At 35.8% G+C, this 26,535-nt stretch overlaps 2 protein-coding genes across 2 annotated transcripts; one reads left to right on the top strand and one right to left on the bottom strand.

The window, feature by feature from the left end:
• Window positions 1-461: 461 nt before the first annotated feature.
• PIGX (phosphatidylinositol glycan anchor biosynthesis class X) lies at window positions 462-19,178 on the bottom strand. The gene is made up of 7 exons (XM_074330044.2): window positions 19,168-19,178; window positions 17,360-17,619; window positions 14,568-14,631; window positions 11,721-11,862; window positions 5,271-5,484; window positions 3,598-3,698; window positions 462-1,606 (listed from the first exon to the last, which is right to left on the bottom strand). Exons 1-7 carry the CDS (start codon window positions 19,176-19,178, stop codon window positions 1,463-1,465), a joined length of 936 nt encoding a protein of 311 aa, XP_074186145.2. The 3' UTR covers window positions 462-1,462.
• Window positions 17,475-24,281, top strand: CEP19 (centrosomal protein 19). Its single transcript, XM_019723626.3, has 3 exons — window positions 17,475-17,705; window positions 20,199-20,395; window positions 21,014-24,281. The coding sequence occupies exons 2-3, from the start codon at window positions 20,266-20,268 to the stop codon at window positions 21,373-21,375; spliced, it is 492 nt and encodes a 163-aa protein (XP_019579185.1). The 5' UTR covers window positions 17,475-17,705; window positions 20,199-20,265; the 3' UTR covers window positions 21,376-24,281.
• Window positions 24,282-26,535: the final 2,254 nt, after the last annotated feature.

The following is a 26,535-nucleotide window of genomic DNA, read 5'->3' on the forward strand; positions in this document are numbered from 1 at the left end:
TACCGGTATAAATGAATCATGTTCTAAGTCACCATCTCAAATATTACCTTGGAAACTTGTTTGAGTACTGATGAAATTTGGTTCTGATGTGCAAAAGAATATATAGATTCTCTCTCTCTCTCTCTCTCTCTGACTCTCTCAAGAGCTTATACAGCACCATGTTAACCCCACCGATCTAACCATATTCTAAAATGTTGTCTGTTGATGTTACTGAATTTTAACTGACACACAATTCTATTTCAATGCCATTATATTATTCCATTGTGAAAGAAATACTTGTAAACATGGAATTCTTTCTTGTAAGAAATCACTAAAGATATGAAACTAGACTGGGTTGAAATTTTAGTCATTTTAAAGATGTCTAATATTTCTGCTTTATGGCATTGGGTTGCCTTTTTCAATACTTAAGTTCTCCAACACATGTTCAAAAATAAGTGTTATGACTAGTCAAGCTGTAAATGTCAAATTATAAAAGATTTATTCCCATAAAAACAACATAATGTTTTTAGGAAATTAAGCAGTAATTGCATATGTAAACATGTATCACATCCCATTACTCTATTTAAAACAAACAATTCCAACATATCCTGGTTTAATGGCTTCTGTTTTGGGGCACACCTACCCTAAATAAGTTGCCCCTAAATAAATAGAAGGGCATGCCTGCCCTTTTATTTTTTTAATTAGCTTATATCACTTACTTTATTTTTTAATTTTTTCCAAAGAAAAACAGTAAATCAAGATCTTTTGTTTAAAAAAAGAATCACCTGAAGATACAAAAAAGACTTTTTGTAAATGTACAACTTAATAAAATATACTCTTTAAAATGACAATCTGAATTGTCTTCCTGACAAATTTAGTACTAAATGAGAACTAAATCTTAGTACTTAGTTTCATCAAACCCTGTTAATTCATATATTCAAAAGAGTATAAAACATAGGAGAATGGAAATATTTTAAGGAATAACCAATTTTGATATTAATAATTGCTTAGCTGTTCTACATAATGATTTTCTTTGATTCTCTGGATAAACAATTTCAACATTCTAATAAAATTAGCATTTAAATACTGATTCATCCAAATTATTTTATTCTTATTTATAATGATTTTCTCAGTTTTTAGCTTAAATTTAAATGTTCCTACTCACAAAATGAGAAAGATTTGTCTCTAGGACATAAACTACTCATTTTTATAACCCAAATGAAGATAAAGTCACTTCTCACAAAATAAACAGTAATTTAACAGGATTAAGTTTCCCCTATTGGCACTTGATGCTTGAGGATTATCAAATGTACATAACAGGGCACTGTTTTGAAATTAGTTGAGAACGATCCAAAATCTCTTCTAGTAAACATAATTTTTGGCAAAAATGAAGACAAAAGTAATGATATAACTCTAGAACATTTCCAGTCACAAGTAAATAGGCCTTATCTAGGTTTATGGGAAGCATTTAATTGCATAAAACTTATAGGGAGAAATGACCATATTTGAAAACAGCCGCAAGAATCAAAGTAGCACACAGGATGGTAATGAGCAGAGTCACAGAACATACTAAAGGGGTATGTATAGTCAGTCCCACTGGAACCTGCAGAGTCACATTCCTATATACCTAAGGAGAGAGATGGATAGAGAAGTTAGAGACACTCAAAATGCATGTCCTAAGTGACATCACTATTTCTTTATTTTTAAATTTTTTTCTTTTAAATATCTTTCAACCAATGCTACACTACATGTAATATTATTGTTTGAAAGATTCTGTTGGATTCAATATTTGATGTAAACAAACCAGAATCACATCCCATAATAATTCTTAAATTCTCACTACTTTTGACTTTTTTTTACCTTGACAGAGTTGAAGATATTCTTTCCAAAAAAGGCCAGCTATATCTGTCACCTCTGTAATCAATATAAACATTCACTTCCTCTTACTATGTTTCATACTAGAATACAGAATTCTAAGTTGAAACCCTAAAAAAAATTAAAACAATAATAGTGTATCCATTCATTTCTGTTTTGCTGTTTCTCTCCCCAAATAGCTTTTTTAAATGTTCGTTGTTCACAAATCACACAATTGAATGGGTCCTTTACTGTTAACACAACATCAAATTAGTTGTGATACTGACTAGTAATGTAAAAGTTCTCCTATGTGCAACTTAGTTTCTATTTTCTATTTGGTTATGAAGATAAAGGGATTTAATTAGAAACTTTGGGAAATTTCATGGTTTAAAAATAGGTTTTTAAAAACATTAAAATTAGGTAATTTGGGGATATTTTTATTTTTTATTTCTTTTTATAAATACCTGGATTATAATTTCACCTAAAAAAAAAGTTACCAACACAATCTGTAACAAAGCACTATCTGAAAATTATCTTTCAAAATGGCATTTTAAACAAACAAGCCTTGGTATAGATCACCACCTTAGTAATGATCACGTATTTTTCTGGTATGTATAAACAAGAAATGTAACACAAAGTAAAGAAAAACAAATTAAACTGCTTAATTATGACCTCTTATTTCAAGTTACCTGGTCTTAAAGAGAACTGAATTCAAAATGTTTCAATAAGATAATTACTTATACTTTAGCAAGGCACACTACCAATTTTTAAAATCAGTAAGTCATAAATAAACACTAACCATAGTTTCATTCACGTAAGAAAATCAAATATAATTCTCCAGATGTATTTTACAGTTTGAAAAAATTCAGATACTGTATGTGTGGTATTGTGATTTATAATAAAAAAATACATATTTGGTTTTCTCATTCCTTTTTCTGGCTCACAGCTCCCAAAACACTTGGAATTTCCTGTTGAGAGTGAGCAAGGCGTCTTTTGTTATCTTGATGAAGCACCTAAGGATGAGGGCTGGTTGCCAATGGAACTAACCATATGTAATTGAAGGTTTGGAACTTTCAGTCCCACCTCCGACCTTGGAACTGGGGAGCGGGGCTGAAGGCATTGTACAAAGACTTACACTTTGAAGAGAGGAAAGAAGTAGACTATGTTAACCAAAGAAGGTAGAAAGAAAACTGTAAACTCCTTCGACAAAGCCAGTGTTAATGAAGTATTAATACTTACCTAATTTAATAACTAAAAACAAGGTCAAAACTATAAAAATGGCCTGAAACAGTCTAGATTGAGATATATAATAGCAATATAATTGTCTAAAAACTATCGCAGTTGATGCTACTTTGAGTTTTATTTTCCATTTTTCACTTGTTCTGTGAAATATAATGAAGTTAATTTATTTTGTTCAAAATTAATTTTTTAAAATTCTACATAAGATAAAGTTTTAACAAGGTGGACAAAGCACTGAATTTCTTTGCCATTCTTCACCTTTAAAAAGCGTATCAGCTCTATTAAGCTCTGGACCAGAGGCATGGCACTAACCCTAAATCTGCAGCCCACAAATTAAATGATTCTATGACTCTGTATAAATGAGGAACCACTGTTGCCATCAATAGCAGAGAACCAACATTAAAATAAACAAAAAAACAGCTTTCGATGGTAAGATATAAAATTCTCGTCCCTTAAATGTGGCTGAAACATTATAGTTTTAAATGAGGCCACATGATCTAAAAACAACATAAAATATTAACTTACTGATTTATATTTCATATTATTCCATTTGCAAATATCCTTATTCTTCAGAGCACAAGGAGCTGCCACTTCTGACTGGGCCCAGCATTTCAAAATTGGAAACTCTGAAAAAAAGTGGTAGAAGAGCATATCAGAAAACTTGTATCTGGTCTAGAGGCTAGGCCTGTCTTTCATGTTGGGATCCGAGTATTCAAACATTTTAATACTCAATGTCCATGATATGCATCCATCTAGCACATGCTGTTTTATTTTGGCAGCCTGCTCTAAGTGAATGCCTAAGAAATTATAAAATTACAAAGCCTGTGCAGAGGTGGAACATGAGTTCTTAACAAATCCTATCATACTAAGAGCCACTTTTAAATTTAACTTTTTTTGATGTATAACATGTATTCAGAACAGTGAACAGATTCTACGCATACAACACAATAAATTTCCATAGAGTACACACACCTATACAAACAGCATTCAGACCAAAAACACCAGAACCCCAGATGCTCTCTTAGGAGGGGATACTTTTTCAAAACTTATTTAGCATAATTAAAAGGTACCATTAATAGAAACAGAAAATTAGGTTGGATGAACAAAGCTAACATAGCTGAAAACTTTATTTTCTCCTCATGAAATATATGGTGGCAGCAAATGTATGGATTAAAAACTTCCTATCTGCCAATCTTTAGAAACAGTGCTACTAACTGCTGCAAACATTCTAATCAGCCCAAATTTGCAAACACAAAGAATCAAAATCTGAAAACAGTTTCTAAGAAGACTGAAAATGCTGAAGGCATCGTTTTTTTTAATTTACTCAAATCCACACATAGAAATAGAAAGAACAATTACACACAAAATAAAAAACTCACGAATATTTACAACAAAACTAGGTGATAAAGTATCCCTTCAAACACCAAAACACATGCAATTGGAGACAAAACACCTACAGCTACAAGTCCTGCAATATCACTATGAATAAACAAAAAGCAGCAAAGGGGCAATGAGGATAAAAGGCAGAGAAAAGAAACACATCAGACATTATACATCTACTCATAAAGAACACAGCACCACCTATGGCCTTGCCAAAAGCAGCAAACCTGATTCTGATCATGCCTATTGAGCCAGCTGCCAATATCCAGGAAATAAAGAGGTCAGATCAACTGTGTGAGTACAATCAGCAAAACCCCAACCCTGAGAAACTCTGTAAGTCAAATGACCAGCTCCTATAACACACAAATTTTAAAGAAAAGGATAGAGGGCAGGCAGGTAGGGGGGAGATAAATTAAGAGGCGTAATGGAAATAACAAATTTTTTTAAATGGGCAAGACTAAGCCATAGTGTCTAAGAATGCCCACTCGGGTGATAAAAGTATAAAGAAACTTAAGGAAGTGATTAAAAGTCAGAATAGTTAGCCTTAGAGGAAAGGAGGAAGCTATGACTGAGACAGGGCACGTGGAGCTGCTGCTAGGGCAGAGTTCTATTTCTTGACCTGAATGGTAATTACAAGGATATTTGCCTTATAACTTACTAAACTACATATGTGTGAAGTTTTTCTACATCTGTGCTTTATTTTACAATCAAAAAGTTATAAAGGAAAAAAAACATGCTTTTGTTATCCCTTGACTTCAGTCTTACCACTATACCTTTATTTGTATTTTCAACCCTCAGAAAAAACTTGCAACCCTCACCTTGGTCACAATACATCAATAAATCAGGGTTATTGAGCACAATAAAAGTTTCTCCATCGTTACTATGTGGCCGATGATAGCGATAGTGCACAGGCAAAACAGCTTGGAAACAATCAATGCACTGTGAATCTTCTCTGGCATAAATGAGAACTTCAGATTCCTTGGACAAATAGCTGGGAGCTTCTATATTATAATTTTCGGAAACCATCACCGCCTGTCAAAACGAAAACAAATATTAATCCAGAAGAAGAAACGAAGATTTAAAAAAGTAAAACCAGAGGACTGCTGTACAGATAAAAAACGTCAAATTTGCCTCCCTTATTTCCATTCCCTTTCCATCTTCAATTTTAAAAAGAAAGCACAAGATGTGATCTGTGTTTAATAAAAGTTTGTTTACTAAAAGTAAACTGAGGAAATTATACTCTGAGGTATGAAATTTTCTCATAAAATTTCTATGTAATTTCCTATCAACCTTTGTTTAGGTGATAAAACAGGTACCAAGAAAAGAGAAATTTTGTGTATAAATATAGCATTATTCAATAAATATGAAAACTATGATAAAAAATAGTTAACCCAGTAATGGGTTAAAATGATTGGTATCATTCTGGTAATTTCCTGTTCTTCAGAGAAGATGGTAGTGAGTAAGAAAGAGCACTGTGGTCAGGAAGTCAAAGCAAGGGTCAGCACTCTTTCTGTATTGGTTATAAAAGGGTAAAGGATTCTTTTAAAAACACTATGGTAAAAACTATAGTATTGGTCTTTTCCAATAAACACCAAAAAATATTGGTAAAATAATATTTACCAAAAAATACTATGGTAAAAACCATGGTATGTATATATCCATATATACATATATGGATACATACATGGTATGTATATATCCATATATACATACCAAAATACTATGGTAAAAACCATAGTATTTTCTTTTTTTTACATTTATAAATTAACTTAGAGTTATCTTTTTTTTTTTTTTTTTAAAGATTTTATTGGGGAAGGGGAACAGGACTTTATTGGAGAACAGTGTACTTCCAGGACTTTTTTCAAGTCAAGTTGTTGTCCTTTCAGTCTTAGTTGTGGAGGGCGCAGCTCAGCTTCAGGTCCAGTTGCCGTTGCTAGTTGCAGGGGGCACCGCCCACCATCCCTTGCAGAAGTCGAACCGGCAACCTTGCGGTTGAGAGGATGAGCTCCAACCAACTGAGCCATCTGGGAGCTCAGTGGCAGCTCAGCTCAAGGTGCCATGTTCAATCTTTAGTTGCAGGGGGCAGAGCCCACCATCCCTTGCAGGACTCGAGGAATTGAACCGGCAACCTTGTGATTGAGAGCCCACTGGCCCATGTGGGAATCGAACCAGCAGCCTTGGAGTTAGGAGCATGGAACTCCAACTGCCTGAGCCACCGGGCCGGCCCAAAACCATAGTATTTTTATAATACATCTTAAAATAAGTATTATACATCAAAAGTAAAAATGCACATATGGCAGAAATTAGTCCTAAATTATAATGTGTATGATATATGTATCCATATATACATACCTATGTATAAAAACACAAATATACACATATATAGGCATTATATACATATCTGTATTTGTCTATAGATGTATACACACACACACTTCTTTCTAGATCCTCTATGCAAAGCCCTGACATATCTCAGAAAAAACCAGCATTAACGTCTTCCCATCACAGCAAGAATCCTAATTGTTCTATGTGACAATGACACCAAGTGCTATATTTTTTTCACATGTTGTTCCTTCTCTGTTAATCATAGGAGTTAACAGAACTCATTGGCAAAGGTCAAGGAATTATATAATCTTACAAGTCATAAGGAAACTTGGAGGTGATCAAATTAAACCACAGTCCCAATGAGAGTATTTTTCAAGTATCCAGCCAACTGCTTGAATACTTTCAATGACTGGAAGAGTCATTTCATTTTATCTACTGTTAAAGGGTTATTCCTTTTCTGAATAGATGCTCTGATCTGTAACATTCACCGATTGTCCTTGTTTATATCTGCAATAAATCTGTTCCTTGTTTCACTAAGGGTCCTCAAACATCAGAAGGCAATCGTGCTGCCTCCACTAAGTTTTCTCCTCCCCAAAGAAATATTCATAATTTTCTCAGTTTCTCATGATATGGCTTCCAAACCATTCATCATATTAGTTGCCTCTGGAAATAAATACTCAGGGCATATACTATAATAATAAATACTATAGTAGCAATATTACCTTCTTTAGCCAAAAAGTGAATTAGCTTTTAAACAGCCTTATTTCAGTGTGAAATCTATTTATCTATTGATATAGTCTTTAAAAAAAACATAAAAGACTATCTTTTAGAGCAATTTTATGTTTACAGAAAAAATGAGCAGAGAATACAGCATTCCCATATGCCCCTGTACTGCCCCCCCAACACTCAGTTTTCTTTCTCTATTAACATTAGTGTGATGTACGCTACAATTTATAAGCCAATATTGATAAATTATTATTAACTAAAGTCCATAGTTCAAGTTAAGGTTCACTTTCTATTTTGTACATTCTACGAATTTTGATAAATGGAAAACGCCATGTATTCACTATTACAGTATCACACAGAATAGTTTCACAGACCCTATGCTCTACCTATTCATTCCTATATTTTTCATTTGAATTTTTTGCAGAAAACTTTAAGTAATTTCCATTCTACTTTTTTCAAGGAGTTGACTTTTTATTAATTAAATGCAGGGATTTAGATTTATTTCTATTAATCTTCCTGGCTATAGTCCATTTTTTTCCAGGCTGTTAAGATTTAACTGAAATCCCAATCTGTCAACCAACATTATGTTACATTTATGACTTTGATAACTATGTCTTCTGTACTTTTATCTAAGGATAAACATGTTGACCAGGAGGGTCAAGAGGAAAGTCCTATGAAATATTACTAGAAATTTATTAATGAACTCTCTTTGGGTACAACTAAGTACAAATCAAAATAACATAGAGCCAAATCTTTCTATCTTATCAAGGATGTATATATGACCTGATAAAAATAAAAGTACCTTTCTTTGAGTACTTATACTCACTATGTTGCTAGGTATTGCACAAAGTGGTTTACATACATTATCTCTTTGAATTCTCACAAGAATCTGATCAGGTAGGAACTATTAGCTCCATTATGTGTGTTACGTGCCATTGAGAGGGCTCTAACTCCCGGCAACCCTATGAATGAGTGATGACCACAATGTCCTGTCCTCAACAGCCCTGCTCAGCTCTTGGAGAGTCGTGCCTATTCATTCTTTTATGAAGTCAATCATCTGATATTTGGTCTTTTTCTTTTCCTGCTGCCTTCTATTTTTCCTGGTGTTTTTGTCTTTTCCTGCCTTCTCATAATGCGCCCAGAGTAGGACAGTTTCAGTTTTGTCATTTTTGCTTCCAGCAATGTTTCAGTGTTAATTTGCTCTAGGACCCACTTGTCCATCTTTGTGGTGGTTCACCGTATCTGTAGAGCTCTCCTCCAACACCGTATTTCAAATGAACCAATTTTTTTCCTGTCAGCCTTTTTCACTGTCCAACTTTCACATCCATACATAGTAATTGGGAACATGAGGGTGTGGATGAAATTAATCTCTGATGACACATCTTTGCTCTTGATGATCTTTCGTAATTCTTCCATCGCTGCCAAGTCTCAGCCTTCTCTTGATTTTTTGACCGCAGTTCCATTTTAATTGATGACTAAACCAAGGTAAACAAAATCTCAACAATTTCAATGTCTTCATTGTACATGTTAAAGTTGTGAATTTCTGTAGTCATGATTTTTGTTTTTTTGATGTTCAAATGCAGACCTGCTTTAGCCCCATTATATAAATGAGCAAACAAAGTACCAGTGGAGAAACAATATAGCTAGTAAGCAGAGGAGCCAAGATTCAAAACCAGGTTAAATTGACTCCCCTATTCAATTAGGTTAAACAATACAAAATAGACAATATTTGACTAGTTGAAAATTAAAGTATAATAAGAACTGACATAAAATATTTTCCTGATTGTTATTTACAATTTATGAAGATACTATGATTTTTAATTTCTCTAATTATTAAGTTGTTTTGTTTATTTTTATTTGTTTACTTTTCCCATAGAAATAAAAATATGGTAACTTCCAAAAAATTGAGAATATTTTTAAATTTGAATTTAAGCCGAGATATAATGAAAATGAGTCAGGTAGAAATAGTAATTTGGTCTTCAGAGAGGGCTCTATTGGCCAAGGATTATTTGATGATAGTTCAAAACAATTTTACTCCAGGTATCTGAATCTCAAATATCAGCCTCAAAAGGGGTTTCTTTTCAGGTGATGAGAATATTCTAGAATTAGATAGTGGCGATGGTCACACAACTTTATGAATATACTAAAAACTACTAAAACTACCAAAAAAAAATCAAGAAAAAACTTGTCAATCAATCTATACTGGCACCCTTTACCCACTGAATTTTCCTTTTTTCTTTTTACCCTTCTTCCACCTCCGCCCCACCCTCTCCCACCTCATTCCTCCCCTTACCCCACTCCATTCCCCCTTCCCCCACTCCCGTTCAGGCCGCTGCTGTTTCTCAGTCTAGTTGTATAGGACACAGCTCCCACAGCAGCCAGCAGCCACTCACGCTGGCTGCCAGCCCCTCATGGCAGCACGTGGCAGGCGTGGACCTCTGGCTGCTCACCTCTGCAGCCCAGCTGCAAAGAGAGTTGTTGTTCCCAATCTTAGCTGTAGAGGGCGCAGCTCACTGGCCCATGTGGGAATCGAACAGTCAATCTCGGCATTAGGAGCACAGCGCTCTAACCACCTGAGTCACTGAGCCAGCCCCCACCCAATTTTCTTGTTACAGTCAAACTGCACACACCCCAATCTTATCCCAACCAAAAGTGTGGGCATATGACCTCTTTCTGGATATTCCTATGCAAAATAAAAATTCCATTTTCTTAAAACATGGTAGGCAATTTTATTAAGTAGATTTAAATGATTCCAATCCATGTCACTACAAGCCAAAACCTATCTAAATTTAAGAACTATTATTTGAAATTTAAAAGCCTCATTCAGAATTTGTGAGTCAATGAAGAAAAGAAACAAATGAGAAAAAAAGCAATGAGGTCTTCTCACATGTGTATATATGTATTAATATCTAAACTGCCATATACTCGTATGTGAACATGTGTATTGAAACTGCTATATATACACAAAAAACAGAACAGAGGAAGAAACTTGGTGTCCAGGGGTTAAGATATGTGGAAGCTTACTGTGTACCTTTTTCTATCATGAGAAAGTAATTACCTATTCAAAAAGATATTTAAATAAGTAAATAAAATAGGTGAAGAAATTGGCCTAAAACACAATTAAAAATAAACTGCCATCATGAATAACTCCAAGTGGATCTATTTTGCCTTTTCAAAATTCATATATAGATTATAATCTTATACACTATGACAGGACTTCCCAAATTTTCTTAAAAGGAATCACCTGAGTCATTAAAAGCAGATTTTGGGGTCCAGTCTAGATTTACTGAATTAAGATTTCCCAGCAAGACAATAATCTGCAGAGAAAGTACCCCCAGGTGATTCTTACTAAACTTAGGGAAAACCCTTAATTAAGCACTAAGATTCATTTCTGGAAAGAGCAACAACTTTGCAATTAGACCGGGGGTGTCCGGGGGTTAAGATATGTGGAAGCTTACTGTGTACCTTTTTCTATCACGAGAAAGTAATTTTGAACCATGAGAAAGTAATTACCTATTCAAAAAGATATTTAAATAAGTAAATAAAACAGGTGAAGAAATTGGCCTAAAACACAATTAAAAATAAATCCTTTGCAATGAATCCTAGATTCATTTCTTGGCTCTCCATTTAACTATGTGATACTGGATTAGTTACTTGGCCTCATTGTGCCTCAGTATCCTTATCTATAAAATGAAGATGATACTTGCAGGCTTGTTATAAAGATTAATCTATGTAAAGGGTGTGGGACATAATCTTTCTTTAATGCTTAATTTTACCTTGCTTCCTTTTTTAAAAAAACAAGATATCTGGCATATAGAGATCCAATAAATATTAATTTCCTTTCCTCCCATACCCAATTATACAGATGGTGGGGTATATCTCTCTAACCAAGTTTCTGTTGAAGCAGTATTTATTATTCATTAATCTTCTTAAACATATATAATTTTCTTTGTCACTAACTGGCTAAACTAGTAACCATCCTGACAAAAAGCATTTATTAATAACTAGCTCAGTTTAGTTGACTTATTATTGACAAGTATAACAAGTATCACTTACTTGTTAAATAATATCTAAAAAATGTTACTTTATACACTTTAACAAAATGAATATAAAATACTACAATGTTTTCTTGCCTATTATTTTGCCTTAATCTAAATTATAGCGGCCCTAAAATAATTTCTAATTCAAAAAAAAATAAAATCCTCCAATAGTTGTACCTCTGTTATGTTTCTCTCTTGTAATGAAGCCAACTCATATGGATCCACAAAAAGTCCTGATGGGATGTAATGTTTAATTAAGAGTCGGCAGGTCTGTAAGTCCTCAATGCTTTCTCCAAGTTTCACTTTTATTACAAGGTCTCTGCAAGACAAATATGTTTAAAGTAAATCTCTTTATTCACTTGTTAATGAGTATCACATTACATTCAAATTAGTGGAAACACTATTATTTCAAATTAGTTTTCCAAAAGAAGATTATAAAGTCAGATGAAATATTTATAATCAATTCAGAACCACCCATTAGATCTTTCATAAATTCATGTCATAAGCCACAGTACTGTATTAGTGTGAAAACAGAAAAAGATAAATGGAAAGGGATAGAGTCCCAAAATACACACACATTTTCAATAAAGGTGCCAATACAATTTAACGGGGAAAGGATAGTCTTTTCAACAAATGGTACTGAAACAACTGGATATCTAGAAAAAAATGAACCTTGATTGTACCTCATGCCATATACAAAAATTAATTTGAAGTAGACCATAAACCTAAATGTAAACTGTCCCAGCTTTTGGTCTGAAGGCACATTTTGAACCAAGTGCAATGAAGGAGATCCAAAGCACAGTAGTTATTCTTAGGTGAGAAAAGATACAAGTTAAGGAAGGCTGAAGTGGCTGGAAGTCAGAGAGCTAAGTTCCAGAGAGGAAGAAATTATGCAGGAAGAGCTCCAGAAGTCTGAACTGGAGTCTCCTTGAGTTTTTGTTGAATACTAAGATAAGCATGAGTTAGGTGTAACTCCACAAGACTGCAAAGAATGACTAGAAAACTAAATGATGAGAAATTCTAAAATTTCACAAAGAGAAGGGAGACATTTGCATCCCAACCAATCCAAGCAGAGATCAAAGCTTTCCGTAGAGATCCCAATTGGGTAAAGTTTTAGTAGTAAATTAGCTTGCAGTAATGACTGATTTAACTTTAGACCTATACCTATACAAAAGAAAAGGTTAAAAGAATCAAGTTGATAAACAAGTAACTTAACTGCTAACAGAAAAAAAAACAAGCCTAACACCCTATAAAAGATAAAATCCATACTAAAAAATGTTCACATTCACAATGTTAGTGTCCAATCAAAAGTTACTAAACATGGAAAGAAGCAGGGAAATGTGATCAATAACTAAGGAAAAGATCATTCAATGGAAACAGACCTAAAAATGACAGAAGTGACAAAATTAGCAAAGGACAGTAAGTCATTGTAAGTATGCCTAACATTTAAGAATTTAAAGAAAAAATAGGAACACTATGAAGGAAAGAGAAGAAATATATACTGGGGGTGCAAAAAAATGTATACAAGTGGACACTTTGGTCAACGTTGCTCAAGCAGTAGTTCGCCGTAATCAGAAGTGTCTGGACACTTACGGTAACCACTCTGAGCACCTCTTGTAATTGCAGAAGTCAAATGTGATTTGTATTAATTTTTTGTTATTGGTATATATTGAGTATTACAATTTTAATAGTTTTCCTTTCTTAAAATATGCATAATTTTTTGACACCAAATATATATATATATATATATGAATGAAACTTCAAGAGATGAAAAACATAATTTTTGAAATAAAAACTATCCAGATATGATTAAAAGCAATTAGACACTGCAGAAGAAAAGATCAGTGACTTGGAGACAAAGCAACAGAAACTACCCAAATTGAAGTATACTGAGGAAAAATGCGGGGACAAGAAATAATTTCAGTGATCTTTAAACATTATCAAGTGTGTATATGTATGTGTTTATTTATACTTTATAGTCATATCTCCTCTGACTAACACTGAATTGTCCAGCTTGATTACCTACCTCATTATTAATACTAATAACTAACATTTCCTGGGTGTTATATGACAAGTACTACATTAAAGGGCCTTCCATATATTCTCTGATTTAATTCTCACAACCCTAATGGGGAAATACTACCATTTTCCAATTTTATTGATAAGGTATCAAAGACTTAAGTAACTTAAGGCCATACAGATACTAAATAATACAGCTACATTTTGAACCCAAATCTGAGTTACACACTCACACACACACTTTCTTTCTACTATAAATCCTAGCCATTTACATGTAGGCTAACTTTGAAGAGAGAGGAAAGTGAAATACTTTAGCATCAAGTGACTTTAAAAATAAATGTATCAGAATCTATTCATCAAATATCTGAGAATACTTTCAAACTAATCACCTTGAGAAGCTTTGAAGTTTGGGAAGTTTTCTTCCCAGTTTACACAACTTTTTACCAGTCTTTTAAATATTTTCAATACTGGCAAACATTCATTGTTGAGGGTAATTTCTATTTTGGAAAGTTTGGTCATTTGGAACCAAGTTTTGTAAATCAGAAACAGTGATGTAGAATGGTATAATACCTTAGTATTTGAGAACATGGCTTTGGAGTATGATAGTTCTAAATTCGCAGACCCACCTTAGGTTAGCAGACCCACCCTAACCTCTACCAAATTATTTAAATTCTCTGACCCCTAGTACACTCATCTGAAAAACAAGAAAGGTATCATCTATCTCAAAACCATTGTGAAGATTAAATGGAATACTGTATATATAATTTCTGGACATATATATAACACTCGTATATGCCTGGTAAATAATGAATGTTTGTTTTCTCCTCTTCCCCACTGCTATTTTGATAATTATTTCAAACTGTAACCACATATAATAAATCTGTCACTTATAACTTGAAGAAAGCAACCTTTTCAGCTTATCCATTTTTAAACTATTGTTTTTTTTGTTCTAAGTTATATGAAACAGTATTTTGATGTAAGTATATAATTCAATGGGCAACTCACCTGTGAAACCCATCTTTTAAAACTTCTTGCTTCAAAATAATTTCAGAACAAGTGGCCCTTATGCCTATAAGAACCAAAAGATTTTTTTAAAATAAGCATTCAATGAAAGAATACTTAAATTAGAAACTAATTGTTTGAAATAGGCTTCACTTGCCTGGAAAATCTAGCCAACAAAAGGATAAAGCAAAAACTTTTAAAACTTAAGGAAGTTGAGCTACATATAAATCTATCTCTACCCCTCTAGCGTAGGGGTAAAGAACGTTGACTTTGGACTTATATTGTCTGGTTTCAAATCCCAGTCTGTCACTTAATAGCTTTGTGACTTTGGGCTGTAAGATAGGTTATCTCTCTTCTTCTTGTTATAAGAACTTAATATATATAGAGGCACTTAGAATGGGTCTACCACACAGTAAGTGCTTTATATAAGTATTTATTAATATTACTTTATTCAGGTGATCCCAGGACACCAAGACAAACAAACAAACAAAAACTCAGAAGGGCTAAGAGCCAGGAAATCTGTTTTAATCCCATCTCACTGAAACTGTGTGTCAGATACATACTGGGAACTTCTGTATCCTACTATCTACACTTATAAAACTGAGAAGATGGTACATTTATGCCTTGTGGGGATGTTGGGAGAGTTAAAAAGAAAAAAACTGAAGGCTTTTTCAAAGATTCAAAGGGTTTCTTTATAAACAGAATAAGCAGAAATCTCACTATATCGACTCTATGTAGAATTCAGACAGTAAAGTTATTATTCAATGTCAGCATCATAAAATTAAAAATTCAGTTACTAATGATCGCCAACTCCGCCAGGCACCTTGCTACATTAACTTTATTTTCAAAAGCTGTTAAGTGTGTAAGAAGAACATTAAAACAAAAACCATATATTATTGCATGTTGCTTAATCCATTAGATGTATTCCTGGAAAAAACAAGACATTCAGATGAAAACATTTGAAATATAGAAGGAAATGAAGGGGGAAAACAGCGTTTATTAAATATCTGTCCGACAGAGCATCTATTTGGTGCTTTCACATGTGTTTTAACTTTCAAAACCTAGCAAAACAGGCAGGCAAAATTACTGTCATTTGTACGAAGGAGGGAAACTCTGACTTATAAACAGTTACTAACTGGCTCTGGATCTCACAATTAAGTCGGTGACTGATTAGAAGCAAGATCTGCCTGACTTTTAAAACCTAAGGTATTTCCTCTCTCTTGGCTATTTAAAGAAATATTTGCTTTGCAGAAGCATATCTAATCTTTTCCCAAGTAACTTACAGTATCTCTTGTACAAATCTAGATGCTTCTTCATCATGTTTAATTTTAATGGAGGTGGGGTAGGGAGTAAGGGTTTATATGTACCAATATATTAAATTGGAAAAAAAGTCAGATTAATAGGTTTTTAAATTCTATTGGGATATACACTAGAGAGTAACAAATCACATTCATCTTGGGATGGTAGAAAGGCTAATTTACAAATGGTACAGCAAATACTTGACTATACGATTTGTAAGGAAAAAGTCATTCAAAATGCATGAGTTGCATCTGAATTCACCTTCAAGATTCTTCCTCTTAAATATTACTTTATTTGGTTATTGTGGCCTGAACTGGCCCTGGAAATTGAACCCTCATTTTTAATCACAAAATACCAGTGCTGTAACAGAGTCTTTAGAGACCACCAAGTCCAGTTGTTTAAAAATTCTTTTTGGCTTCACAATCTTTTCTTCAAATAAATTTGGAAACCTAATATGTAAACACACCAAAGCAGAACTGCATTGACAGATACTATTCTAATATTCTCATTTTACAGATGGAGAAACTCATGTGGTTTGTACCGACTTTCCTTTAACAAATGTTATTTTTTACTCTAAATACCACTGCAAGAATCTGTCTCCCCCACTACATTGAAAGCTCCACGAGGGTTCGGGCCATGTTTAACTCAGGCCTGGATCCACAGCACCTAGCGCCTCACTCAAGCCCACGGTCTGGCGCCCAAAGAAATGAATCGACCAGCTCGCCCAGCCCGGAGTCATAAAGAAAACCCAGACCGAACCAGTCTATTATCAAAAATGTTCCTAAGACAAAAACTACCCGTCCTCCCCTCCCCAAGGGCCCCGGAGTCTCCGTATTCTGGATTGGGATTCTCACATCTCACAGGGCACGGAGGCCTTGCTGGCCCCTCAGTGGTAAAAAGCTTCATGCATCATCCCAAGCTTCATTCACAGTATTTTAGTAGTAACAGTGTGGCCAGTCCTGCCTCGGAACCACAGAGCCCGACTCTCCAGAGACCCAGGAACGACCATAGAGCTATGCGGAAGACAGGGTGAGAGAGGAGGCACGTGGCTTTTGTTTTTAACCTCCTCCGGCTCACCCTACAGTTCCAGGGTCGCGCGACGAGGTAGAGTGAAGTACTTTTGGGAACCGCGGATAATAGAGGACTCGGGAGTTAGGGCTGCCCCCAACCGACTCGGCCCTCAAAGCCCCCCCAAACCCCGCAGCCCCGTCCCTCCTTTTACCAGCGTCGCTGGGGTGGGCAGTGAGGGCCGTGGCGGGAGCCCAGGTGAGCCCAGCGGCCTCCCAGAGGAGCAGCCAGGCCACTTGGACGGCCACAGCCCGGGCAGCCAGGACGCCGAAGAACGCGCGCCCGAGAGCAGCGCGCCCGAACGCAAGGCGGACGGAGGGGCCTGCTTACGCTTCACGCCGCTCCTAGAGCGCGCTGCCACGGAGTTAGTGACCGGGACAGAAGCCTCAGTGCGCGCTCCCCTTCCGCCCCGCAGTTACCCCGCTCACCGCAGCCCCCACCCGTGAAAGTTCCGGCGTCGCGGGAGGATACTTTCCCAGGCACCTGGTTCACTCCCTTGCCGCCCCGCCCCTTGCCGTCCCGTTCGGGGGCGGGGCGAGGATCGACGCAAGCGCAGTGAGTGCACCAGGGCTGTTGCTGTGGAAACGGCTCCGAGGGTCCCTCAGCTGCACAGTGATTCCTGCACGCTGGCCTGTGATCCTGCTTACCCACCTCCACTTCTAGGTATTTGCGAATTCGAGCCTCCTGCCTGGGAGTTCATTCCAGTCACGTCTGTGGGACTGTAGCTGCCACCTCTTCCTGCAGCGCCAGGCTCCTCCCAGCTTCAAAGTCGAGGTAAGTGCTGCCTCTGTGCATTGCAGTTGGGTCAAAACAACCCCCTCACGGAGGTTTCAGACGTTGGCCTGAAGAAGATGCAATTTCTGTACTCCTCTCAGGGTGAAAAAATCAGTCTTGCACTAGTGGGGCCGTGAGTTGGGGGAGGATCGTCTGTCTTCCTGTTGGCAAAATCCGTACATGTTTAGGTGCCGTGGGGGATGCTTGGCTAGATAATGACAGTTACTGATCCCTGGCGGTATAAGTATAATATTACTGTCTAGGAAGAAGAGTTGGGTAAATGTGCCATCTTTCTGTATGAATTGAGTTGAATCTGTAAGTAGGCCTAGAGAGTATCCATTGCAGATTGGAGCAGAACACAGGATTCTAGGATGAATGTCTCAAAGAGGAAAGATGTCAGAAGATACTAACTAAAACTGAAAATAGCATGCTATTAAAAAATATGGAGATAAATTTAGAAGAAACGCTTAAAAGAATTGAAACTGGTTGCTTATGGAGAGGAGGAAAGGCAGAGGATAATAGTTACTTATTATAATAAGCTTTGTAGAATTATTTTACATTTTAAACAATACAAACAGTAAAAATAAAAGTTAAATTAAAAAAAATAAAAATATTTTCTGTTAAAAAAACTACATTATTGAGTATCGGTTTCATACATTCTTCATAAGTACAGCCATTTGCTTGAGTGTGGATTTATACTGTGTTCAGTAGGATCTCCTAGAAAGTTTACTAAAAGACCAAATTTTAGTGAGGTGAACTGGGAGTAGTATTTGTTTTTTGTTTTGCTGTTTTTATTATTTTATTTTATTTTTCAATTACAGTTGACATTCGATATTATATTAGTTTCAGATGTACAATATAGTGGTTCAACATTTATATAATTTACGAAGTGATCCCAATAAGCCTAGTACCCACCTGACACCATACATAATTATTACAATATTGTTGACTATATTCCCTATGCTGTACTGTTCCCTATGTTGTACTTTATATATCACCGTGACTATATGCAGCTACCAATTTGTACTTCTTAATCCGTTCACCTTTTTCACCCAGCCCCATATTTGTTAAGAAAGAAGAGGGAGGAGAAGAGGAGAAGAAAAAAAGATGGGGTGGGATCATTGCATCAGATCAGAGGCAGAGCACAGAAATTTGAAAAAGCAGTTCTTTATAGATGATTAATTTCCTAAGAATAAAAATTCTTACATCCAACAATAAGGGGTGAATAATATAGATCATGGTATATCCATAGGACAAACATTTGGCAGTCATATAAAGATTAGCATTTTAGTAGAACGCTTCATGACAGAATCACATAGATTGTTTAATTTAAAAGGCAGGAAATAGTATGTATCATATAAAAATGTACTGTAGTTAAAAAAATAAAACTGTATTCCTAGAAAAAAGACTGAAAGGTATCAAGGATGATTATTTTATATGTTTCCTCCTCTCCCTGCTCTACCTCCACCCCATTTTGTACGGTGAACATGTATTTAATAACTATATTCCTATAGTGATTCACTAACAGAACTGAAGTTACGAAGCTATCATTACCCTATGTGTTGCTTTACCTCTAGGTTCCTTGATATTTGCAAATCTTCCTGAGAATAATGTAGTCACACCTAAAGCAATCCCTGTAATTCAGTTACTTTGGCATTGGGGACAGGGGAGGGAAGAGGGAATAGAAAGTATTAACCTGCAAAATATCTGTGTTGCTTGTTAACTGAAAAAACATAATGAGACAAATAAGTTGAACTAAAAATCATGTAAACTTTATTGCCTTATATATGTAGAGGCTGATTTCACATTGGTCTGCCTTTTTGATCAGACTTTGAGACTGTAAAAATTTAGAGGATGTACAGCAGCTGTCTTATTTTAATACATTGAATTAAACAAGTATGTATGGAATGCCTACTACATTCCATTTATTGTGCCAGGATATTGAGGTAAACAGTGAATATGTTCCCTGCCCTCATGGAGCATGCAGAATAGAAGGGAAGATAAATTATTAAATAAGTAATTACAAAAAACTTGATGAGTAAAATGATTGGGAAACTACAAAGGAGACAGATCTGATCTGGTGAACCTCTCAGGACATAATGTTTAAAGTTAAAAAACTGTTAGTACCCTGACATAGAGGATATTTGTACATACTTGTTTAATTGGTAAATAAAAAAGATCCTGTAAGTTGATTCTTGGGCTGACTCACAGGTCATATACAATCTTTGGTTAAGAGTACAGAACACTAAGAGATCCAAACTGAACTGCATTTCCAGGCTCATCTATGAACAAACTTATACCCCTCAATGAATCAGAGATCCAACAGACTAAGGATAATCCAGGGCCAAGCTGAACTTTCAGGGTTGCTCCAGAATATTGAGCTTGATACGCAGAGCTTGCATCTCTAGAACTGGACTAGAGCCAAATCTGCTGGGGAGAAGTAGGGAGGAGTATGATTTATCCAACACTTAAATTTTTTCCCCCCTTTTGCAGGAAGTCATTATGTGACTAACACCTTTTCATCAGATTTCTTCTGATTTACCCTGAAGTGTATGTGAGAATGATGTGCACTGCCAAGAAATGTGGAATTAGGTTCCAGCCTCCAGCTATTATCTTAATCTATGAGAATGAAATGAAGGGAAAAAATCGCCAGCGCATCATGCCTGTACGAAACTTTTCAAAGTTTTCAGGTGCTTCGTGTTTTATCTTGCTTCCTATGTTAAATATTCTCTAAATCACTTAATACGAATGATTTGAGTCTTATGTAATGGCATGATATGACCTTCATAGTTAGACAGACCCAGGTTCAAATCATGTCTCTATCAGGGTAGATGTGTGACCCTGGCTAAATTACGTACTCCCAGTGAGCTTTAATTTCCCAATCTGTGACAGGAAATTGATCCCACCCTTTCAGAATTGAAGTGTGGGTTAAATGAGATAGCATTATTCAATAATATTAATTCCCTTTTCTCCCTCCAAATGTGTTATTTGTAGTCTTGATATTTTCTTAGTATGGGTACTAGGAATATCTAAAACTGTAATACTACATTTTCTTCTCAGGCATTCTCTCCAGTCGAAAGTGTTTAACATCTCCTCAAAGTAACTTTAAGGAAATCAAAAATACATCCCTCCTTCCCCCACCACACTCAAAGCTCAATATAAAGGAATAGTTCTGCAGAATCATTCATTCCAAAAAAGCCATTTAGCTACATGGCTACAACGGCAGATAATGCTTTCAGTAGTTTGTGGTGCACCAATAGTTTGTGGTGTATATGTGTGTGGTATATAGTTTTGTTTCTCCTTCCTAGATTGCAACCAAGCTGCTGAACAATTAAAGAACAATCCACGACACAAGAGTTACCTGGAACAAGTGTCCCTGAGGCAGCTAGAGAGGTTATTCAGTTTTTTACGAGGTTACTTGTCGGGACAGAGTTTGGCAGAAACAATGGAACAGATTCGACGGGAAACAACCATTGATCCTGAGGAAGACCTGAACAAACTAGATGACAAGGAACTTGCCAAAAGGAAGAGCATCATGGATGAACTTTTTGAGAAAAATCAGAAGAAAAAGGATGATCCAAATTTTGTTTATGACATCGAAGTTGAGTTCCCAGAGGATGAACAACTGCAGTCCTGTGGCTGGGACACAGAGTCAGCTGACGAGTTCTGATACCCAGAACATTTACTGGGCTAGCAGAAAATCCGTGTTTATACAGAGGATGTAGATTGGTTCTAGAAAAGTCCAAGAACACTAAATGTACACATGGGGTCCTATTTGGATTGACCATATTACTTTTCAAAACCAGGACATGTAGAACATCTACTGTATAGGTAGGCGCATGAGGAATATAGGGAAAACAGAATGTAGGAGTCTGCCTGTAAGGAGCTTACAATCTAATTGGAAAATAAGTCAAAAACTTGTAAAAAGCTACTTAGCAGTATTAGTCAGCAAAAAGATTAAAGCCAAATGTTTGATAATGGCTAAAGAGGGGCAGAGTCTAGATTACTGTAGAGTAAAATAGTCAGGGAAGACTTTGTCCTTTGGTGGTGAGATGAGACTTTGCATGGTGGTATTTGGATAGAAGCTTATATAGGATTCCAGATGAGAGAAACTGGAAGGGGAAAAAATGGGGGAAAAGGTAAGTAAAGAGATAGGAATTAGAACATTTTAATTGAGAAACAGTACCAAATTAGTTTGATAAGATTGGAAGGCATATATGGTTACCAGGGGACTATCCTGTATTCATTGTGTCTTTATATGGCTTTAACTCTGGAGTAGAGGAAGACTCCTACAGAATGCCCTAAAGCTGCAAGTGCATGTCATTTGATGGACAGGAGTGGAATTCTGCCCCTCCAGTATCAGGAAATACATACCAAAGACATTTTGAAACCCTAAACCTCTTCCCATAACTAAGAGATTTGTTTGTAAAATGAGAGATCTACCCATAATAAATGAACAATAGGTACTGCCAGTTTAGGCCTATTGAGCTTGGATTTACAAAGAGATCTTTGTTGAACAAAGCTATGTGTGTACATATATACCTTCTTATTAGATTATCATTTAATTGGTAGAAATCCTATGTATTCTGCAAGGAAATTAGTACTCATTAAATAGAACTGTAGGAATTATTCTTTCTACCTGTCCATTCCTACTCTCTTTACCATTAAAAGCCCCGTTAAAGGGATCATTCTTAGAGTGGTAATGGCAGGGACTTATGATGGTCATGTCTCATGTATGTCTGCCAAAGGTAGCAAAAGAATTTTCAGCATTTTCAGCATAGGAGATCCTTTCATATCTACATAGTATTCCATTGTATAGATGTAGAAGATATATTTTAAAAGTTGACCTTAGGTTGTTTTCCCTTTTACAAACAATGCCACAGCATATAGCCTTGTACATTTTCTATTTTGCATGTGTGCACAGTTATAAATAATGCCTAGAGGGGAATTGCTGGGTATGCACATTTTTAATTTTAATAGACATTGCTAAGTTTTTCTCCAAAGAGTTTCATTCATTCATTCATTCATTCAGTATTATGTACTTAATGAACACCTACTGCATGCTGAGCCTGTACTGTTCAAGAGTCTGGGGATGCAGCAGTATATACAACAAACCTTGCCTTTACAAGGTTTACAGTCTAGTTGGAGAGGAGAGAAATACATACAGTAGGTTCCTATGATTAGTGCTCAGATTTAAAAACTGGGTAAAACTGGGTAAAAAGAGAACAATGGAGGGAATGAGAGCCACTGATTTTGATAGGGTAATAAGAGAAGGCCTAACTGAAAAGGTGACATTTGAACAAAGGCCTGAAGGAGGTAAGGAAAACTTGATGTGCATTTCAGGGGTAGTGGAGAAAAGTATGTGCATAGGTCCTGGGGCTGGAGTGTGCTTGGCATATTTGAGGGAGAACAAGGAGGCCAATGTGGCTAATACAGATGGAGCAAGACAAATATGGTAGGAGATGAGGTTTGAGTGTATTTTACCAAAGCATAGTACTTACCATAAAGGTTGTATCAACTTAAAACTATCACCAGTACACAAGAGGATCTGTTTTCCCCGCATACTCATCAACAGAGTTATCAAACTTGTTGATCTTTGCCAATGTCATAACTGAAAAATGGTAGCCCATAGTTTTGATTTGCATTTCTCTTATGAGTGAGACTGAGTTTAAGAGGATTTTAATGAAATAACTGTTATGTCCTTTGCTCATTTTTCTCTTGGGTCACTGCTCTTTTTCTTACTAATTTGTAAAAACGTCTTTATTCAGGAAAATAGTCCTTAGTCTATGACATGAGTTGCAGATATTTCCACTTTGTCATTTGTTTTTTTTACTTTGTTCGTGATATTTTTTCCAGGCAGATTTTTTTCCAAGTCAAATTGACCGATATTTTTCTCTGTGCTTCTGCATTCTGTGTCTTATGTAGAGAGGCATTCTTCACTCCAAGATATTTTTAATCCCATGATTTTTTTTTTCTATACAGGAATTTATTTTGGTATAAAATGTGAAATTTGATTCCAACTTTACTTTTTTCCAAATGCCCATCCAACACCACTATCAATTGAATTACCCATCTTTTCTCTTCTTGATTTTAAATGCATCCTTTATCATATACTAAGTTCCCATTTGTATCAAAATAGTTATCTTTTGATTATATTAATGTAATCTGCAGCACACTTCCCAGTCCATGTTTTTTTTTTATGTTTATTGAGCACTTCTCCTGTGTTCACTAAACTAAAGCTATAGAAAGATACAAAATGGGCCATAAATTTTGCCTTTGAGATGTTAACATAAGTTATCCAAAGCAACAAAACTAGCATATATGAGGTAAAGGTACTGACGACGTATGTATAGTTAGAGCAGAAGGGAGATATCATGTGAGTTGAGCGGTTATGGGGTTTTTTTCCTCCAGTTATGTGTCCAAAGCTAATTCTCTTGCTGAGCTCTTTAAAATTTTTTCCGTTATAAAATTAACACATATTCAATATTCATTACCATATGCCTTGATACTTAAAAAGGAAATTTTAACCAGAGCCAAGCATCTGTCATCACTATTATTAAATATTTGTTGATTTCATTGTCCCTCTTCTCTGTTATTAGATACTGGCTTCTACATAATCTTCACATTTTTGGTCTGATGCATTCTCCACCAACAAGAAGCTTAAAGCTATTCATTATTTCTGATAATGACCACAGAAATAGAATGGATAAATTAAAATCCTAATGTAATCCTCAAAGTTCACTTTATCCAAAACTTTCAATCTCTTCCCTCACTTTACCTCTTTTCCCTCCACTCTACACCAACACGCTCACCCTGAAAGTAGAGCTATCAACTAGTAACAAAAGAAGATTGTTACTAACAAAAGAAATTGATGTTTTCTCTCTCTCATATCCACTGTTTATTATTTGAGAAATACTAGCACACTCCGAAACAAGACTAACTAAAAGACTAACAGGAGAAGTATATATAGATTTTATTTTAAAAATATGTAAAATTTATATATAGAAACATATAAACTTGTGTTAATAAAAATTATACAGAACTTACAAATAAGGCAAAAGATGAGGGCCACATGTCTTTTCAATATTATGTTGCAGGTTTTTTTTTAAATTTTTCCCACGGATTACTTAATTTTCTAGGACAATGTATGTGTGTTTGACTTTGCTGTTTATTATTTGATTAGAGCCCAGACACTGCAGTTACATGTTAACTTGAAAACTTCTGTCCAGCAGAGAAAATAGCCTGTAGGTTTATTTGCCTATAAGATATGAACCACTTTGGTACCTAACCTAGCAAACATTTTAATATTCCTGTGGAAAGCTTATAAATAGTTCTTCAAAACACTTTCCCTTCATCAGTGAGTTAAGTGGTAATGATATATTGGTATGAGAGTTATGATTTTTAATTTTTGAAAATTATACTTTGACACCTGATAGCCCATATGATAAAAGAATTAACATCTTTTTAGTCTTTGGGGTATGTTTTTGATTATGATGGGCTGACATATTTTAAACTTTCAACTTTTGACACTTCCACCTGTGAGAAGTGCTGGGAACAGGAAACAGAAAGAGTGGAAAACTTGAGGCAAAAGAGAAAGAGGCCAAGGTGAGAAGTCAGACCAGTAAAGGACAAAAGGACAACTACCATATGAGGGGTCACTCCCCCCACCCCCGCTTTGGTTCCCAGCTGGCCCAAGCAAGCAAGCAGTGTTACCATCTTCCTGATACTGCCTCTGGCAGGCCCACCCTAGCAGTGCCAAGTTAACAAACGGGACCCCGGAATCAGAGGGCTGGTGACAGCCCTCTGGTTGGAAAATTTGGGGGTGAGAGTAATAGCTAGGAAAACTGTCTTGAATATATATATAGCAAGTGCATTGTGCATCTTAAAGTCCCTCCCAGGCTGCCATTACCCACAACCATAGTTCGATCTTAAAGGAACAAGGATATTCCATTGCTGCTAAAATTAAAAAGAAAAAAACCCACTGCCATCAGAGGGCAGTGTTTGTTTTTTTAATTTATCAAAAGGTAGCTCTGGCTTGGCACTAAAAGGATGTTAGTAATATTTTCTGAAACGTTAAACGATGTACCTACATCCACATCCAGGGTGAGTGCTGGAGTGAACTTTGCTCAGCCTTTACATTGTTTTTAAATAATCTTTTTTTAAATGCTAGGTCTGTGTCATGCTTGGATTCATTCATTTTAAGCACTTAATATCTGCCAAGCTCTATTCTAGGTAATAGGGATACAGAGGAGAACAAGACAGGATCCCGCTTTCATGGAGCTCACTGTGGGGATAAATAAGTAAATAAATGAAAATATATGAACATACATGCTGTGCAGATAAATTTAAGTGGGGTAATATGGGTTGAATCCTTCACTAAATCATCATTCCCTCCTGTACAACCTAAAAAGCCAGACAAGGAAAAACATTTTATCAGTACAATAAAGCCACAAATGCAAATTCCAAGATCATGGAACTAAAACACTTGTATGACCAAGTCACATTTTATAACAGTATATGCCCAATAAGCTTTATTCTTAAAATCCAACTTCATCTTTTTCTGGCTCTTTTCAATTTTTGTCCATTCCTGTACTTGACTTCATTTTCTGCAAAAGGCTGATGAATGTCACCCTAAGGAAAAGGAGCCAGGAGGTACTTGTCCTGCTCCCCCTCCCTTGTGGTTCAAGTCTTTCAGCCACAGCTGAGCGGGAACCTTCCTTTTTGATGGTCAGGTGGGGCTGACGTGGCTTGTGTGCATAGGAGAACCTGCACGTTCAGTCCTTACTGAAACTGATGGCTGAAAAAGACCCTTCAGAGAACAGGGTACCTT

This window comes from Rhinolophus sinicus, chromosome 17 (assembly GCF_057876585.1).
Source record: "Rhinolophus sinicus isolate RSI-liver-muscle chromosome 17, RSI-T2T, whole genome shotgun sequence".
In the NCBI taxonomy this organism is placed as follows: domain Eukaryota; kingdom Metazoa; phylum Chordata; class Mammalia; order Chiroptera; family Rhinolophidae; genus Rhinolophus; species Rhinolophus sinicus.